The 17,547-nt window shown below is 39.9% G+C and overlaps 5 protein-coding genes across 5 annotated transcripts; 2 read left to right on the forward strand and 3 right to left on the reverse strand.

Moving 5' to 3' along the window:
- The first annotated feature begins 897 nt into the window (after positions 1-897).
- Positions 898-5,273, forward strand: FLS2 (Leucine-rich receptor-like protein kinase family protein). The gene is made up of 2 exons (XM_021969940.2): positions 898-4,262; positions 4,768-5,273. The coding sequence occupies exons 1-2, from the start codon at positions 1,127-1,129 to the stop codon at positions 5,106-5,108; spliced, it is 3,477 nt and encodes a 1,158-aa protein (XP_021825632.2). The 5' UTR covers positions 898-1,126; the 3' UTR covers positions 5,109-5,273.
- Positions 5,274-5,431: 158 nt separating this feature from the next.
- Positions 5,432-6,467, reverse strand: LOC110766586 (uncharacterized). Its single transcript, XM_021969941.2, has 2 exons — positions 6,330-6,467; positions 5,432-6,238 (listed from the first exon to the last, which is right to left on the reverse strand). Exons 1-2 carry the CDS (start codon positions 6,387-6,389, stop codon positions 5,567-5,569), a joined length of 732 nt encoding a protein of 243 aa, XP_021825633.2. The 5' UTR covers positions 6,390-6,467; the 3' UTR covers positions 5,432-5,566.
- Positions 6,468-6,494: 27 nt separating this feature from the next.
- LOC110766587 (chlorophyll a-b binding protein 3, chloroplastic) lies at positions 6,495-7,528 on the reverse strand. Its single transcript, XM_021969942.2, has one exon. It carries the CDS (start codon positions 7,451-7,453, stop codon positions 6,656-6,658), a length of 798 nt encoding a protein of 265 aa, XP_021825634.1. The 5' UTR covers positions 7,454-7,528; the 3' UTR covers positions 6,495-6,655.
- Positions 7,529-8,612: 1,084 nt separating this feature from the next.
- LOC110766584 (chlorophyll a-b binding protein of LHCII type I, chloroplastic) lies at positions 8,613-9,583 on the forward strand. The gene has a single exon (XM_021969938.2). The coding sequence runs from the start codon at positions 8,686-8,688 to the stop codon at positions 9,478-9,480; it is 795 nt and encodes a 264-aa protein (XP_021825630.1). The 5' UTR covers positions 8,613-8,685; the 3' UTR covers positions 9,481-9,583.
- Positions 9,584-10,038: 455 nt separating this feature from the next.
- Positions 10,039-17,065, reverse strand: SS4 (starch synthase 4). The gene is made up of 16 exons (XM_021969937.2): positions 16,704-17,065; positions 16,323-16,581; positions 16,195-16,243; positions 15,002-16,100; positions 14,873-14,924; positions 14,287-14,409; positions 14,127-14,202; positions 13,869-14,053; positions 13,566-13,760; positions 13,397-13,468; positions 12,415-12,624; positions 11,433-11,558; positions 11,141-11,290; positions 10,991-11,052; positions 10,818-10,893; positions 10,039-10,658 (listed from the first exon to the last, which is right to left on the reverse strand). The coding sequence occupies exons 1-16, from the start codon at positions 16,850-16,852 to the stop codon at positions 10,473-10,475; spliced, it is 3,069 nt and encodes a 1,022-aa protein (XP_021825629.1). The 5' UTR covers positions 16,853-17,065; the 3' UTR covers positions 10,039-10,472.
- Positions 17,066-17,547: the final 482 nt, after the last annotated feature.

The following is a 17,547-nucleotide window of genomic DNA, read 5'->3' on the forward strand; positions in this document are numbered from 1 at the left end:
TCTTCATATGGTGGAAAACCCTATTTGTTCCTCCACGATTACCTTTACTTACAAGCAATGTAAGTAAGGGCATAGGTGGCCATGACAGAATTTTATGTACAAAACACATTCTCTCTGGGTTTTGCTGATGGCTGCTAATACATTGCAGCACTGATTTTAATAATTTTTTTTTAAAAAAAGCACTATCATAGACTGAAGTTCATTTGCAACTTTGTTGACTCATCTAATCCAATTTGTGCTTATATAATAATACTATTAACACCCAAAAGTTAATGTGGATTGTACACAATCAGAGATTATATGACCACGGTGCAATTTTCACAAAGACCCCATTTTTTCCTCTTTTCGGATGGTAAATATTTCTAAAAAATGAATAAATCAATCAAAGGCATCATGAAATGCTTCTTTAGGAGTTATTCCATTTGCCCATAATTCGAGAAAAAATATCTCTTGTTTTTTCATATGTATATATAATAAAAACCAGCACATTTTGCAACATGCATGCTTACCCCCCTTATCAACAAGACCCCAAAGGACAAAGCTGTGACCGCCATCCTTGACTTTAGAGAATCTCTATCTTCAATTCAATGTCATTTTCTGCCATGCTCAATCCACTCTCTGTACACTCTACTTCTTGTGCTCATCTTTTCAGCACACCAAAAACAACTTCAAAGATAAGCCAACTCATTACTCTGGTTTTTTAAATGCAAGTTGTCCATAATGGGCACACTATGGTTGAAACCGCGTTTAGCAACTAGCCACAAAAAACCAGAATAGCACACTTTACAGAGTTGAGAAGGGAGAATTCACACTCCCTACAGCCAGTACAGTCCCCAATCACAAGCCCACCAAGAGTCTTTGTATTTAAGTGGCAGAATGAAAAGGAATATTATCATGGTTGGTGGGCAAGCAACTAGCTTTTCTGGATTTTTATACTTGGTGGATGTTGGGTTGAGTTCAAAGTCAAATTATACTACAAAGAACTTCCTTTGATCATTGTTTGACGATTGGACTTGATGATTAATGAGTCCACAGTAGTTTTGTGGGGGCCATTGATCAATTAAACTTAAAGTTTTGTATATAAAGGCTTCATCCTCAGTTATACAAAAGGCTTTATTTATTACAAATGTTGTCTCAAAGATTCAGTTTGGTCATAATCCTAGTCTGTTCTGCTCTATTTACTGTTCTATCAGCTCAGCCAAGCTTGGAACTTGAAGTTGAGGCTTTGAAGGCATTCAAGAAATCCATCACCAGTGACCCTTATGGAGCACTTGCAGATTGGACATCAGATTCAAACCATCACTGCAACTGGTCTGGTGTTGTCTGTGACCCTTCCACAAATCATGTCATTTCAATTTCTCTGGTTGATAAGCAGCTCAAAGGCCAGATATCACCCTTCCTTGGAAACATTTCAGGCCTCCAGGTTCTTGACTTAACTTTGAATTCATTCACTGGACATATTCCAGTTGAGCTGGGACTTTGCTCCCAACTTTCTGAACTTATCTTGTATGAAAATTCTCTTTCGGGTCCAATTCCGTCAGAACTAGGCAACCTTAGAAATCTTCAACAAATAGATTTAGGTAATAATTCTTTGACTGGAAGCATCCCAGAGAGCATTTGTAACTGCAAAAACTTGTCAGCCTTTGGTGTCATTTTTAATAATATCACTGGAAAAATCCCATCAAACATAGGAAATCTTGTTAATCTTCAGATTTTTGTAGCATTTGGCAACAGATTGGCAGGCTCAATACCTGCTTCCATGGGAAAGTTGGGAGTTTTGCAAGCTCTTGATTTGAGTCAAAACCAGTTGTCAGGTGTACTGCCCAGGGAGCTAGGGAACTTGTCAAATTTAGAATCACTTTTATTATTTCAGAATTCCTTTGTTGGGAACATTCCTCATGAACTAGGTCGTTGTAAGAAGCTTGTTAACCTTGAACTCTACGTCAATCAGTTCACCGGAGGCATTCCTTCTGAGCTTGGAAATTTGGTGCACTTAGAAACATTGAGATTGTACAAGAATAGGCTAAATTCCACAATCCCACTTTCCATTTTTCACCTGAAGTCGTTAACCCATTTAGGAGTTTCAGAAAATGAGTTAACCGGGACTATACCATCTGAGCTTGGATCTTTAAGATCATTACAAGTATTGACCATGCATTCCAATAAGTTTACTGGAGAGATCCCTTCATCCCTGACAAACTTGACAAATCTAACATATTTGTCAATGAGCATCAATTTCTTAACAGGGGAACTTCCATCGAATATAGGGATGCTTTATAATCTGAAAAACCTGACCATGAACCATAACCTTCTTGAGGGATCCATTCCATCTAGTATTGTAAACTGTACCCATCTTCTAGTTATAAGCTTAGCTTACAATAGAATAACTGGGAAAATTCCTGAGGGTCTGTGGCAGTTGCCAAATCTTACTTTCTTTTCTGTTGGATCAAATAAAATGTTTGGGGAAATCCCAGATGACCTTTTCAATTGCACAAGTCTTGCCACTCTAGATTTGTCCCGGAACAACTTTAGCAGTTTGCTGAAACCAGGAATTGGAAAACTCTCCAATCTCAGGATTCTGAGAACCTTCTCAAATTCATTTGCCGGACCTATTCCACCAGAAATTGGACAATTAAGCCAACTTATTGTCCTTTCACTTGCTGAGAATAGCTTCTCAGGTCCAGTTCCACCACAGTTATCTAAGCTCTCTAGCCTCCAAGGGCTTTCCCTGGACCACAATGCTTTAGAAGGAGCAATACCTGAGAAAATTTTTGAACTAAAACAGCTAGCCAATCTCGAGTTGCAGCACAACAAACTGACTGGACCAATTCCAGTTAATATCTCAAAACTTGAGATGCTTTCATACTTAAACCTCCAGCATAACATGTTCAATGGCTACATTCCAGAAAGCATGGCTCACCTTAATCGGCTGACAACCCTGGATCTCTCTCACAATAATCTCTCAGGATCCATTCCTGGGCCTGTGGTCTCAGCCATGCGAAGCATGCAGATATATTTGAACTTTTCATACAATTTCTTGGCTGGCACCATTCCAGATGAGCTCGGTATGTTGGAAATGGTACAATGCATTGACATTTCCAACAATAATCTTACAGGGACCATTCCCAGAGCAATTGAAGACTGCAAGAACTTGTTCTCTCTTGATCTTTCAGGGAATAAACTTTCTGGTTCACTTCCAGCTGAAGCTTTTGCTCAGATGGACATCCTCACAAGCTTGAACCTTTCAAGGAACAACTTAGATGGTCAAATCCCGGAAAAATTGGCAAACCTGAAGCATCTTAGCTCCCTTGATCTTTCTCAAAATCATCTGAGTGGCAATATCCCTGAGAGCTTTGCCAATTGTTCCACCTTGAAACACTTAAACCTCTCTTTCAATCAACTTGAAGGCCATGTTCCAGACACTGGAATATTCAGACAAATAAATGCATCCAGCTTGGTAGGAAACCCAGATCTCTGTGGAAACAAATTTCTCAAGGCATGCAAGAGAAGTTCACACCTGCTGTCCAAGAAAACCAAGTTTATTCTGTTGGTGCTTGGATCTGTTTCGATACTTCTAGTTCTAGTGTTCATTATTCTAATCCTCAACCGATTCAGCAACTTGCATAGATCTAAAAAGCTTGGGAATCCTGAATATGAGTACACTTCAGCATTGCCGCTCAAGAGGTTTGATCAAAAGGATTTAGAAACTGCCACTGATTTCTTCAGCAAGGATAATATTCTCGGTGCAAGCAGTTTGAGCACTGTGTACAAGGGTAGACTAGAAGATGGGCAGACAGTAGCTATAAAGAGATTGAATCTGCATCAGTTCTCTGTTGAATCTGATAAATGCTTCAATAGAGAAATCAAGACACTTTGCCAACTGAGGCATAGGAATTTGGTGAAGGTACTTGGCTATGCATGGGAGAGCAGGAAGTTAAAGGCCTTAGTTCTGACATACATGGAGAATGGGAACCTGGAGAGCGTTATACATGAAGATGAGGTGAACCAGGGGAGATGGACGCTATCTGAGAGAATCAACGTTTTAATTTCCATTGCAAGTGGATTGGATTACCTGCATTCAGGTTATGGCTTTCCCATTGTTCATTGCGATTTGAAGCCTTCTAACATCCTGCTGGACGGTGACTGGGAGGCCCATGTGAGTGATTTTGGGACAGCTAGAATGTTGGGAGTTCATCTCCAGGATGGGAGTAACCTTTCCTCAGCATCAGCTTTTGAAGGCACAATTGGCTATTTGGCACCAGGTGACCTCTTGCTGGCTCTTCTCAATTACAAAACTTTCCTCCATTATTCTTTTTCTCTCTTCATTGTTGCAGTCATTTCCTTATGTATGTGCAAGGTTCTGCTATCTACTTGTGAAAAGATAAAGTAGGATCCTCTTCTTATATTTTATATGCGGATAGTGTGCATGCAGATATGCAGTCAAATGCTATAAATAAAAAACTTAAGCTGGCCTTTTTCTTTTCAATTTACTATGAGGAACTTTCCTGCGTATCCTTTACAACCTCCAGTTGTAGCACAGACCAAAGTCATTTGCAACTCCGATATCATCCAATGCAGTTTGTGCCTTTCTCACCCTCATTTGAAAAAACTTTTGGCTAATTTAACACTAATAACATTTAAAGCAGATGCCTTACATATGTCTTTCTCCTTCTAGAGTTTTGCCCTTATTTCCAACTTTAATCTGTCTGAAACTTACAATGTTATCACTTTCAATGATACTGACCTGCTTAAAACATGTCTCTGCAGAGTTTGCATACATGAGGAAAGTCATGACTAAGGTAGACGTATTCAGCTTTGGTATAATAGTGATGGAGTTCCTGACAAAACAGAGGCCAACAGGACTCATGGAAGAGAATGGGCTCCCAATGAGCTTGCACCAACTTGTGGAGAAAGCCCTTGCGAATGGAATGAAGAATATTCTTCAAGTTCTGGACCCTATGCTAGCCTCAAATATCTCCAAGGAACAGGAGGAAATTGCAGAAGATCTGCTTAAGCTAGCCTTGGTTTGCTCCAACCCAAATCCTGATAACCGACCTAACATGAATGAGGTGCTGTCTACTCTTTTGAAGCTGAAAAAGGAAAAATAGTACAGCAACCATGGTGATTATATTTCACAGTACTATGAAAGTTGAATCATCAGGCTAGAATATCAAAGTTGTAATGCTGCATCAGCGATGGAAAAATGGAAGAATAACGTTGTCTTATCAAATTCAATTTTCAGAATGTTTAGTAGAATCAATTCTTGTCCGACAGTTAGATACCAAAAGAACCCTTTTCTAATGAAAATTGGGTTAGAAGCATTAAAAAGAAATAATCCAAATTTGATGAAGAAAGATTATATCTTTCACTTAATCATTGCTTGCAACCACAACCTTACGAACACAATCAAACAACTTCCAGGAAAAAGGGGTCACATAACTACTTTTTATAAAGAAATCCTGCAGATATTATCATTGTGAATATCCTTTACATAAAGTTGATTTATGCAGAAACACTAACAATTTAAGACAGGTAATAAGAAAATGAAGAATTATTTGTTGCCTTATCAATCTGTTGGGGGTGGATCATTGAGCAAAAAATCCCCAATAGTTGAAGGGAATTCCAAGCCTCCAAAACCATGATCAGCACCTTCAGAAACAAAAGCAGCTTTACCCAAAAGCAAATGTGCCAACCTGAAAGGCTCAATGCTCTCCTCCCCACCACCATTCAAAAAGTCGTTAATCCAACCTTCCAACCTCTCCACTTCTTTCCCACACTTTGGCCCCTTCACCCCAACAATCTTTTCATAAAACCCACCTTCACAATGACAAGAATTACCACCAAAACCACTACCATCACCACCCTTCAATTCCGAACCAGCCCTTTCTTCCTCTCCTTCTTGACAATGAGATAAACCCAAGAGCTGAATTAACTGTTCAATATCATTGACTGAGCTGGCTTCATTGTCATTGATGGTCTTGGAGTGATGCAGGGCATTGGGTTGAGGTGGGTTTTCTTGGGTTGGTGGGAAAAGAGGGGAGCATGAGAGGAATGCTTGAGGAGGCTCACTGCTATCTTGCAGTGTGTTTGAGCTGTGATTGTTGCTGGGTTGGTCCAAGTGGAGGTATAAGGGTGAACTTAGTGAATCTTCTGTTAATAACTTGCTGCTTTCTGGCAGTGGTGACGGTGAGATAGTGGATTTTTGAGATGGGTTCTCTAATTTCAGCCTCTTCTCAACCTATGGAATTAATTCCGAGAAAATAAAAACAAATTCACACCAAAAAACCAAAATAAAAAATAAAATCTGGGAAACAGAGAAATAAATTAACCTGCTTTAGGGAGGAGAAGAAATTGTAGTGCAGAGACGCTGGTGGTCGCGCATCTCCCATTTCAGAGTATGTCGTTTCAATTTTCAATTTTCGATTTTCAGCACATGATGAAGAGAATTATTTAGTGCAGAATGAAAAGGAGACAAGAAATAAAATAACAGATGGTGAGAAAAAAATAAGAAATTTACTTCCATTCAACACAGCATTACATATATAATAATTCACATTTTTCTGCACTAGACTTCACACACAATCTACAACATCAACAAATGCCAATCCAACACTCAATTGAGGTCACATCACAACATGTCTTCACACTCTCTCACTCACTTTCCGGGGACAAAGTTTGTGGCATATGCCCAGGCGTTGTTGTTGACTGGGTCTGCAAGGTGGTCAGCAAGGTTCTCCAATGGTCCCTTTCCGGTGACAATGGCCTGGACAAAGAAACCAAACATGGAGAACATGGCCAATCTACCGTTCTTGAGCTCCTTCACCTTGAGCTCAGCAAAAGCCTCTGGGTCATCAGCTAGGCCCAATGGGTCAAAGCTTCCACCTGGGTAAAGTGGGTCAGTTATCTCTCCAAGTGGCCCACCAGCAATTCTGTATCCCTCAACTGCACCCATCAACACAACTTGGGTAGCCCAGATGGCCAATATGCTTTGGGCATGGACCAAGCTAGGGTTACCCAAGTAGTCAAGACCGCCCTCGCTGAAGATTTGGGCTCCTGCCTTGAACCACACGGCTTCACCGAACTTGACACCGTTGCGGGCCAAAAGCTCGGGGAAAACGCACCCAAGAGCTCCAAGCATGGCCCATCTGGAGTGGATCACCTCAAGCTCACGGTTCTTGGCGAAGGTCTCAGGGTCAGCTGAAAGCCCAGCAGTGTCCCAGCCATAGTCACCAGGGAACTCACCAGTGAGGTAACTTGGGGGCTCACCAGAGAATGGGCCCAAGTACTTAACTCTGTCTGGGCCGTACCACGGGCTTCCAGAGGCAACTTGCTTGGCCCCAGTTTTCCTCATGGAGACTCTTCCGTTGCCGAAGAGCTCGGTGGCTCCCGGAGCAAGTTGAACGGCCTTGCCGGCGAATGTTGGGGAAGAGAGAGCCATAGTGGAGGCAGCCATGGCTGAATGAGAGAATTGAGTTTGATTAGCTTTGATAGTTGAAGTTTGAGAGTGGTGATCGATGGTGGTTGATTTGGTACGTATTAATAATAGTGGGCTGATATCCAAGCTCCTTATCTTATATTATCTAAAGCTTGAATCTCATTGGCTTTCAAGATTTTGTGTTTGTTTTTGTTTGCCCACATGGCACGCTCTCATGCATCCAAGTCGTCGGATTCATTTCTTTGGCTAACCAATATCCACGTTTAGCTGTTGGGTTGCACTCTACCACAAGATTGGAAGCTCTCTCTATAGAAAAAATCTTGAAAAAAATCTATAAGCTTGGTCCACTTAATATGATATTTTACCGTAGTCAAACGATACGGAGGGGGAGTAAATCATTGGGTCGGGTTCCTCAAGATTGCACACCACAAGTTTCGAACCCGGGTGCCACAGGGGAAGGGGGCCTCGAAAACCACTGTGGCTCAATGGTCCAATATATTTACTGGTATGGTAAAAAGGGAGTGAAAATTTCACATTTAGAAAGAGGGAAAAAAAAAAGTTGAAGCAAATTTGAATGGCAGGCAGGCTCTCTGTCTCTGAACAAAATATATCTGCAGAAGGCAAAAAGAATCTTGTAAAATTTGATCTTGGTCCACTTGTCAAACTCACTTTCACTTGAAACAGATTAAATTAAGCTTTGGATGTGTTGATCCAAAAAATCTTTCACTAAAATGACCGTTGATATTTGCTCTTTGTTATTAAACTAAAATGAACTTCAAACAAAAAGGTTATTTTGAAAATTCCCATGGCTACCAATGCATGCAGTTATCTGAGTGGTCAAGATTGTTGGAAATATGGAAGTGTACATTTGCCTGGTAGAATTAGGGTTTGGCCCTACAGAGGATATCCTCTACCATCTCCAAGCACAGAAAGCCTATCCAATTGGTCATGTGGCAATGCCCGATTGGACCAACTAGTGGTGCACATGTCTGAGATTTTTTTGATACACCAGTCTGCTAACAACTAGACGCTAAAAAATCCAACGATTGTTAAGGGGTGGTGGTAGAGGTGCCAACTAGACAAAGGAAATCAAACTTCAAAATGTCACAACCAATGGGGATTTAGCAATTGATCTCATAGGATAAGGAAACTGTCCTATTTAAGCCCATGAAGCCCAATCACAACCACCCATCATCCTCCTCTCCTCTTCTAATTGACTTTCCTTCCACTTGTATCACATTAGTTTTGCAATGGCTGCTTCCATGGCTCTGTCTTCCCCAACATTCGCCGGCAAGGCTGTGCAACTTGCTCCGGGAGCCACCGAGCTCTTCGGCAACGGAAGAGTCTCCATGAGGAAAACTGGGGCCAAGCAAGTTGCCTCTGGAAGCCCATGGTACGGCCCAGACAGAGTTAAGTACTTGGGCCCATTCTCTGGTGAGCCCCCAAGTTACCTCACTGGTGAGTTCCCTGGTGACTATGGCTGGGACACTGCTGGGCTTTCAGCTGACCCTGAGACCTTCGCCAAGAACCGTGAGCTTGAGGTGATCCACTCCAGATGGGCCATGCTTGGAGCTCTTGGGTGCGTTTTCCCCGAGCTCTTGGCCCGCAACGGTGTCAAGTTCGGTGAAGCCGTGTGGTTCAAGGCAGGAGCCCAAATCTTCAGCGAGGGCGGTCTTGACTACTTGGGCAACCCTAGCTTGGTCCATGCCCAAAGCATATTGGCCATCTGGGCTACCCAAGTTGTGTTGATGGGTGCAGTTGAGGGATACAGAATTGCTGGTGGGCCACTTGGAGAGATAACTGACCCACTTTACCCAGGTGGAAGCTTTGACCCATTAGGCCTTGCTGATGACCCAGAGGCCTTCGCTGAGCTCAAGGTGAAGGAGCTCAAGAACGGTAGATTGGCCATGTTCTCCATGTTTGGTTTCTTTGTCCAGGCCATTGTCACCGGAAAGGGACCATTGGAGAACCTTGCTGACCACCTTGCAGACCCAGTCAACAACAACGCCTGGGCGTATGCCACAAACTTTGTCCCCGGAAAGTGAGCTGGGAAATTGTTTTCTTCTTTTGTTTGGAGACTGTTGTCGGTGATGATGTAAATTTGTTTCGAAGTAATGGACAACATGACTTGAATTTTCTTAGTTAAAAGGGCGCCTATTTTCCATTTTTAATTTTCGTGAGCAACTAATCACTTATTGCCCAGAAATAATAAGTAAAAGGGTACTTGAAGTTAAAATGAACATGTTTAATCACTTTCTAACTACGAAGAAACAAAGAAACAAATATTTTTCCAGTCGCTTACTTCATACAAAACTTGAATTTTTTTTAGTACAAACGATACTCTAAATTAGAGGGGAGATTATGACCTTATAGTACTTTATGCAGTCTTTTATATACCAATTAGAATTGCAGAGCCACCTAAAACCTCACAACCCAAAAATCCACATGTACCAAGTTTAATACGCATGCTATAGCAAGCCTATCGGCTACTCGAATTTTGCACTTAGCAAAGAAAATGATGTAAAAAGTTACAAGAAGAAACGATTGAAGCATTCAAACGAAACGACCATAAATATTGCTCAAAATGGAGACGATTTTGACTATTTATTTTCTCATACCTCAGCCGTATTTTGCTTAGAGATATACATAGTCCTGATGTATTACATCCAAGTTTGTTCTGAGTGTGGAAGCCTAAAAGAAAAGGCACATCCGTGACCGGAAGGTATACACAGGTTATAAACAAACAAATTAAGAACCTAAAAATTAGTATACAACAACTAGAACTCGTTTTATGAACAAATAAATGGTGATCAGATGTAAAGAATGAACATTTGGACGAAGGTGCAGCGACTGTTAAAACCACCTCTGCAGCTTCAAGCATTGAACCCTTGCCGGATTTGCAGAACTCATAAGGATGACATTCTCGCTACTTGAACTTTCATATATCGTCCATATCAGTCTGAGCTCCAGATTATCAAAGTCGAAGCCAAATTTGTGCAGCAAAATAAAGCAAGCGAATGCCTAGCTTAGCAAACTATCATATTGCTTGAGTGTGAGCTGCTGCCCTTGCTCTGGCCACAGACTTGGAGTAGAGTTCTTCGTACTGTGATGCCGAAGAGTCCCAACTGAAATCCATATTCATGACCTTCTCAACTAGCTGCTGCCAACTATCGGGCTTACTCGTATAGAGGTCAAATGCACGTTCCAAAGCACCGTTTACTCCCTGTCCACATTCCAAGCCAGGACACAATTACTAAAGTGGAGAAAGATCAAGACAAATAAGGGAAAAAGACGAGGCAAAGGATCTTATATCAAATTCAAAGCCTTGAGCACCAATGCCAGATGATTAGAAGAAAAAAGTATCTTTGTGTAGAAGCTTTACCCGTTCATCAGCACTCAAGAATGAATATCCATTCCGAAACTGAACAGGTATGGTGTCGTCATCGACATCAAAGACACTGCACAAGAAGTATTTAAGAAATTCAAGGTTCCTCTTGAAGGAATAACCTAAATCATTAGTAGAAGCTATAAATAGGTCAGGCATTGAGTACCCACCTATCATTTAAACCACCAGTTTTTCTTACAATGGGTATAGAACCATATCTCATGGCTATCATCTGCACAAGAAAAAAAGGAAGTTAAGACAGCAAGATGTAGTGAGTAATGTGCTTCAAAGTTTTTCACGAGCAAGAGAGCAGACTTTACCTGGGTAAGTCCACAAGGCTCAAAGATAGATGGGATGATGAACATATCAGAAGCAGCAAAAATGGAATGGGAAAGAGAATCATCATACTTCAATATCAACCGAATATGATCATGATTCTCAAAATGGTTTGCAATACCCTCAAATTCCCTCTACAATAGAAAACACAATAAGAAACCTTTCAGTTACTGATTAGAGAAAGGATGATAACATGATACTCTACTAAACCTAATATATTCTAACAGTAACGAACATAGCCAGAATATAATATCACAAAGAAAGGTAGAGCAGTGCCTGAATATGATGCACCGGGCTTGAACCCAGAAGTACAAACTGTCCTCCAAGCTCCAATGTTCGATATATTGCATGTCTGATAAGATGTACACCTTTCTGTGGCACCAATCGTGTTATGCAACCTACCTATCAAAGGATTGATCAAACAGTTTCAAGTAACAATTCAAGCTGCTTCACCAATTATTGATCAGGCTCAACAAAAATAGAATAACAGATGTCAACATGCAGAGTATGGGACAACCAAAAGCTCCAGTATAAGGTAAGTATAGCACTACCAAAGATAAAATAAGAACTGCAGAACCTTAAATATTGACTTAATCATGGCTGGCTCTGACCATCAAACAGTGAACATGGATACCACTATATACAACATACGGGGTTTGAAAAAGTAAGCAGAAAAAAAAGAGGCTAAAGACTCATTGGTTATTGCAAAAATGAATTGTTAAGAAAGCATTACTCTCACCTACTAGAGAAAAAAGGGACAAAACAAAAGGAACTGCATGCAGAGCTACTGGGATACAGCAGAAGGGGAAAAAGAATTGCACGAACAAAGAGAATAATAAAAAAATTAAAATCCACAACACAAGTTTCTGTAGTTATTAACTATATCTCCAATTAACCACTCAATCCAGTAAGAAGATGAATCAATAGACGGCCATAAATTTATAATCTTTACTGAAGACAGTCTTATGAAAATAATAATAATAATAATATATACTGAAGACAGATACATGATACATCTCAAATCACCGATGTTGCTTTTTTCTCACACATATGATTTTTCCAAGTATGATTTCTTGAATAAGTCATGAAATTATTATTGACATAATGGATTGAGTGAGAGATCATACCTGCATATTTAGACTTTAACAGCAGAAAAATCATACGTAATTTGACAATTCATAGAAGAAAAAAAATCGTACAGTATGGTGATGGCTTGCATCACAAGCTTAATTATCTGATGTTCAGAAAATATAATTACCAATGGCCTCCTGACATCTGCAGAAGAAAGCCCTAGATTCCTTCTTATATCTTCCTTATTCTCTGCCTTTCCCTGAAGATCATTAGCATTGTACTGTACTTTGAGATGCGCATCAGTGGCAGGATTCCACGCATCAGCATCAATACCATTTAGAATCCCAATGAACTTTTTAGAATGGAAATTGAGTGTTGAATGGAGACCATGTCCTCCCTGTAATGATAGTAAGCAACTATTATAATACAAGACAAAGCTCAAAAATAACCAAGAACATGGAAGCATGACTTGCAACATCAGGCAACCATGTGACTGATGCAAACACTCAACATACTGGGCTAACTATGCTTTTTACCCATAGTATCTTAATCAATTTCAAAGATGAGTAGCATAATGCTAATTTTACCATGTCCTGATAGTTTAAAACAGAGACTGCTGTGTTTTCTACGTTAAAAGGGAAGAGGAGTTTTTATTCTCTTTTCTCGTCTGTGAAGTGTTGTTGTAAACATAAGTTACCTAAAAAGAATTCTACAAAGTGTACTAATGTCTAAAAACAGAAATAAACTGGGATATTGAGTATCCAACAAGAAGAACCTTTTGATTAGAATCCAAATTCTTGAGGTCCAACAACTGATGAATTTTGTATCAAAGCTCTCACAGAAAAGCACAAGTTGAAAGTTTTTTCTTCCATCCTAAGAGGTTAACATCATCTCAACGCAAACCCACAAACAAAATCACACTTTCATGTGGATATTTCTAAGGTGTCTGTTTTACTATTTATACAAGAGAGAGAGAGAGAGAGAGAGAGAGAGAGAGAGAGAGAGAGAGAGAGAGAGAGAAAGATTCACACAATTTATGAGAGAAAAACATTCATCCGGTGATGTAATTCGATTCTCTAAATCAAACGTTAAACGAAAACAATGACCATAGGCTGGGTCAACCAATTTTGAAACTGAATCTGACGCTTACTACAAGGAAAAAGCCATACCTCAGCAGTCCGAACCTCTTGTGCATAGGTGGGTGATACTGTTGTCACAATATTAGAGAATACAACTGCACCCTTGAATAGAAAAAGTGTAAAAATGAAAATGGAATCAGGAAAAGTTTTGTCCACTCCTAAAAGATGCTGGTCATAGACGAATCAACAATTGCTATACCTTAACAGCATTGATCCTATCATGTGATGAGTTGTCCTGCATTCTATCTGGTCTCTTTAGCTGGTTGACATCAAGACCACAAGATCCTAATTCTGAAGCAGGTGCAGTCCCTTGGTATTCAAAGTTGTGGCATGTAAAACATATTCTAGCCGAGTTCAATCCCTTTGGGGCATATAAATCCCAATAAAGTGGAGCCTAAGAACAGAAACAAGTCAGCCACCAAAACACAGAGAGAGAGAGAGAGAGAGAGAGATGGTCAAAGGAGAGCATGGGAAGAAAAAATGAAAGTTTAATGGTCCATACAACAAAAGCTGTCTGCCAATCATGGCAGTGTATTATGTCTGGTTTCTTGCCAGATTGAAGAAGTAACTCAAGGGCTGCACGGCTGAAAAAGGAGAATCGCTTAAAATCATCACGTTCTCCGTAAAACTGTCCTCTCCAGAAGAACCTATCAGGATGAAGAGGCTCAATAAAATAAACAGGGAGACCTGCATAATCAGCACTACAGTGAGAATCCAAGGCTAAATATGCCATGCAAACAGAAACTTTCAAATTCCGAACCTTCAACTGTGCCAACCCAGACTTTACTTTTGAATAGTCGACCATCAAAGTATGACTCCAACACCACATCTAAGGCCTGTATATGAACATGTTATAAGGAATGTTATGAAACTCAAGTAGAAAAACCACCTTTGCTCAAATTAATAAATATTCTGCATACCCTTAGGTCACGAACAAGATCATACTGCATGCAGTCATATTTGGGAATAACAATTTCCACAAGGTGCCCCTTCTTCTGCAGTGCTTTACCAAGACCAGCCACAACATCTCCCAAGCCACCAACCTGTAAAATTAACAACTAATTTGATTAACTTCTAAAATGTCATTAAACACTATGGAAAAGCAATATACCCTCCTCACAGTAAATGATAGACCATCCTCCTAATTCAAAGAGAGCCACAAGAGACTAAGGAAAAAGCAAAATCGGCACAAGTGATCCATTACGTGCAATGTACCACTTCATCAACAAAGGTGTGACTTTAGTTGCAGGTCCCTATAAGAACCAAGATAGGTTGAAACAAAGGCATGCTTAGCAAACTAAAATGCAAGTTCATTGAGATGTCCCTATACAAATAAAAAAGTACTTTTTACACATATGAATATCAAATAGTGTTCGACGAATTCTCAAACCTGAGTTGCAGTAATAATAGTAATTATAGCTTGACATTTAAGAAATCACGCTCAATTCTTTTCATAAAATAAAGCAAAAAAGAAGACACAAATGTATAGAGGCAAGATGAACTCGCCTTAGCAACTGGTGCCATCTCTGCTGCAATATGAACGACATGCAATCCTGGACTAAAAATCAACAAAGTCAAAGATTAAACAGCAGCTTAAACATAAAACATGCATTTCTAATACTAGAAAGTTCATACCTTGTTTGTGACGACGTCAGTCTGAGAAATGTAGACACAGCCTCGTGCACGTTCTTTTCCTTGCATGCCATGTATGAGTCATGAATACGTCGATCTCTCTTCCATACCATTTCTCTCAACACCTTGGCATCATCGATTGATATTTTATTCTCAAACAACCAACCATCAATTATAAGCAATAAACGACTCCAAAATTCCCAAGGCATATCATCCACGGGTTCATCGAGTGCCCGTCTCTTGCTTTCTTCTTTTAGAGTATTTAGTGTATCTTGAAATTCCTCCACAGATTCTTGATATAATTGAACATAAGAATGTATCTCTTCATCAGATTTTTGAAGCCGTTCGTCCATCAGTTTTATCTTCTGTTGCATTAGTTCATTATATTGTTGCATCCTTTCTGATGACTGCTTATAGACATTAGCTTCTTCAAGAGATTCTTCCAATTTATCAACCTTTTTTCGAATCTCCTGGTTCTGCTGTAACACTATAATAGCTTGATCTGCCTGTTTGGTGGCCTTATCTAGCAGCAGCTGCAAATTTTCCACCTTCTCCCACAACCCTTTGCATTCAACTTTGAGATTGGAAAGCTTGGAAACATCTTCCTGAGAAACTGAAAGTTTAGACTCCAACTCCTTCAGGGCAGACTCTAAAGACGACCGTTGTTTTTCCAGCATTACCACTCGTTCATCCGTATTCTTCACATTGCTAAGCTCCTCCCTAAGCTCTTCGACATCATTCTTCAGCGATACATTTTCTAATCTCAATGAATTAAGATTGGCCATAAGAGCATTGATGCTATTTCTGTACGGCAGAGGGGCTTCTTCATTAAATAGCTCGTTTTCATTCTCAAAAATCTCAACCACCTCACCTCTTTCATCACCACCACCATTTAACCTCATCTCATTCCGCATCTTATCCAACTGGTCTCCTAAAAGTTCCACCTTTATTTTTTCCTGGGCAGCTACTCTGATCCGCGCATCAGTCTCTGCCAATTTCATCTCCAAAGCATTCATCTCTCCTTGCAATGCCTCCTTCTCACCCAGAATCTTGTCAAGGTCTTGAAGCGCATTAACCCGAGCTCGGTTGAGAAGATGGATATCTAAGGCCAACAAAGATACACATTTCACATATCAAATAAAAATACTCACAAACAGTAAATTAAACCACAAGAGCGGGGCAGCGCATTATCCTACTTTTCTCTGCATTTCTTATCATGCCAACCAAGTCCTGTGTATTATAGGCCTGTAAAACAACAAGCAATCAAATTTATCAACAGAAAATAAATAAATAAGAGTTCTGAAAAGTAAAGACGAAGAGTTACCGAAGGATTTGTTTGATCAGGCGGGGCTAGAGCATTCGAAATCGAATCGTTTGCATTGTTAGCGTGAGCTTCATCATCAGAGACGCTTTCTGGATTCAAAACGGGGGCAATACCCACCGAAGCACTCTCAGATTCAGAGTCGTCATCGCTATTGAACTGGAAATCGTCATCGCTATTGAACTGGAAATCTGTCGTTGCCGAAGACTGTTCGACTGCGTTTTTCTTCTTCAATTTTTGCCTCTTATTCACGCAATTGCAACTGCACAAGTCGAAATCCAATCAAAAGAACCATCATCACCACCATCACCATCACTTGATCAAGCAGATTGAAGTTCGAAGAAAGTGATCGATAAACGAGTTCACACAGAGAGAGAAGCGTACCTGAGATTACGGTGTCGAAGCTTGCACGAAGAAGCAGGAGAGTAATAAAATGAAAAGCGAGAGTTAGAATTTGAGCGCTTGGAGTTGGAGCTGGAGCCGCTAATGCTAATCCCCTGGCTCACGAACCAGGTGGTGAGCCTCACCGCCATTGATGATCAAAACAATCTCTCTCTCTCCTCTCGCTCCTTGTGTGAGAGAACGAGAAGAAGTGATTTCTTTGCCACAACGAACTATCTGGTTTTTTGTAATCTCAGGAATCGGGTAAGTCTAAGAAGAGGTACTCTATAGTCTAAGGAAAGTATTCGAATCTTCTTCCTTCTTTTTTTTTCTTTTCATTTTTCATTTTTCGTTTTGTTTTGTTAAAAAACCAAAATTAGATTATTAAGCGCCCATAAGCAGGTGCGGTGTAGAATGTGTACGAAAAGTTGGGCGCATCACCTTATCCGTAAAATCGAATGGTCATGAGGTGTGGGTCAAAGTGCATTTTGGGCGGGTCCTCCCACAAAATTTGGGAACTTATATCACGTTAAAATAGAAAAATTATCATTAATAGAAAATAAAAGAATTTGAATTCTCTCTTTAACAATTATTTCATTACTAATTACCAATTTAAACCCTCCAATATAAATTTTTTTAATTCATTCATTTGCTTTTGAGATTTTTTTTTAATTCACATCGTAAATTTCTTAAGAGGTAACTTATAAATGTAGAACAGGATTCGAATTTAAAATCTATTTGAATATTGAAATGAGAAATACTAACTAGTTGGTTGGATACAAAAAAATTAGTGAAATCGCGAGTTATGGAACTTGGAAGCAACGTTTTACAACCCCGAGAAATTAAA

The sequence above is a fragment of the Prunus avium genome, chromosome 4, assembly GCF_965620075.1.
Source record: "Prunus avium chromosome 4, drPruAviu1.hap1.1, whole genome shotgun sequence".
Classification (NCBI taxonomy): Eukaryota; Viridiplantae; Streptophyta; class Magnoliopsida; order Rosales; family Rosaceae; genus Prunus; species Prunus avium.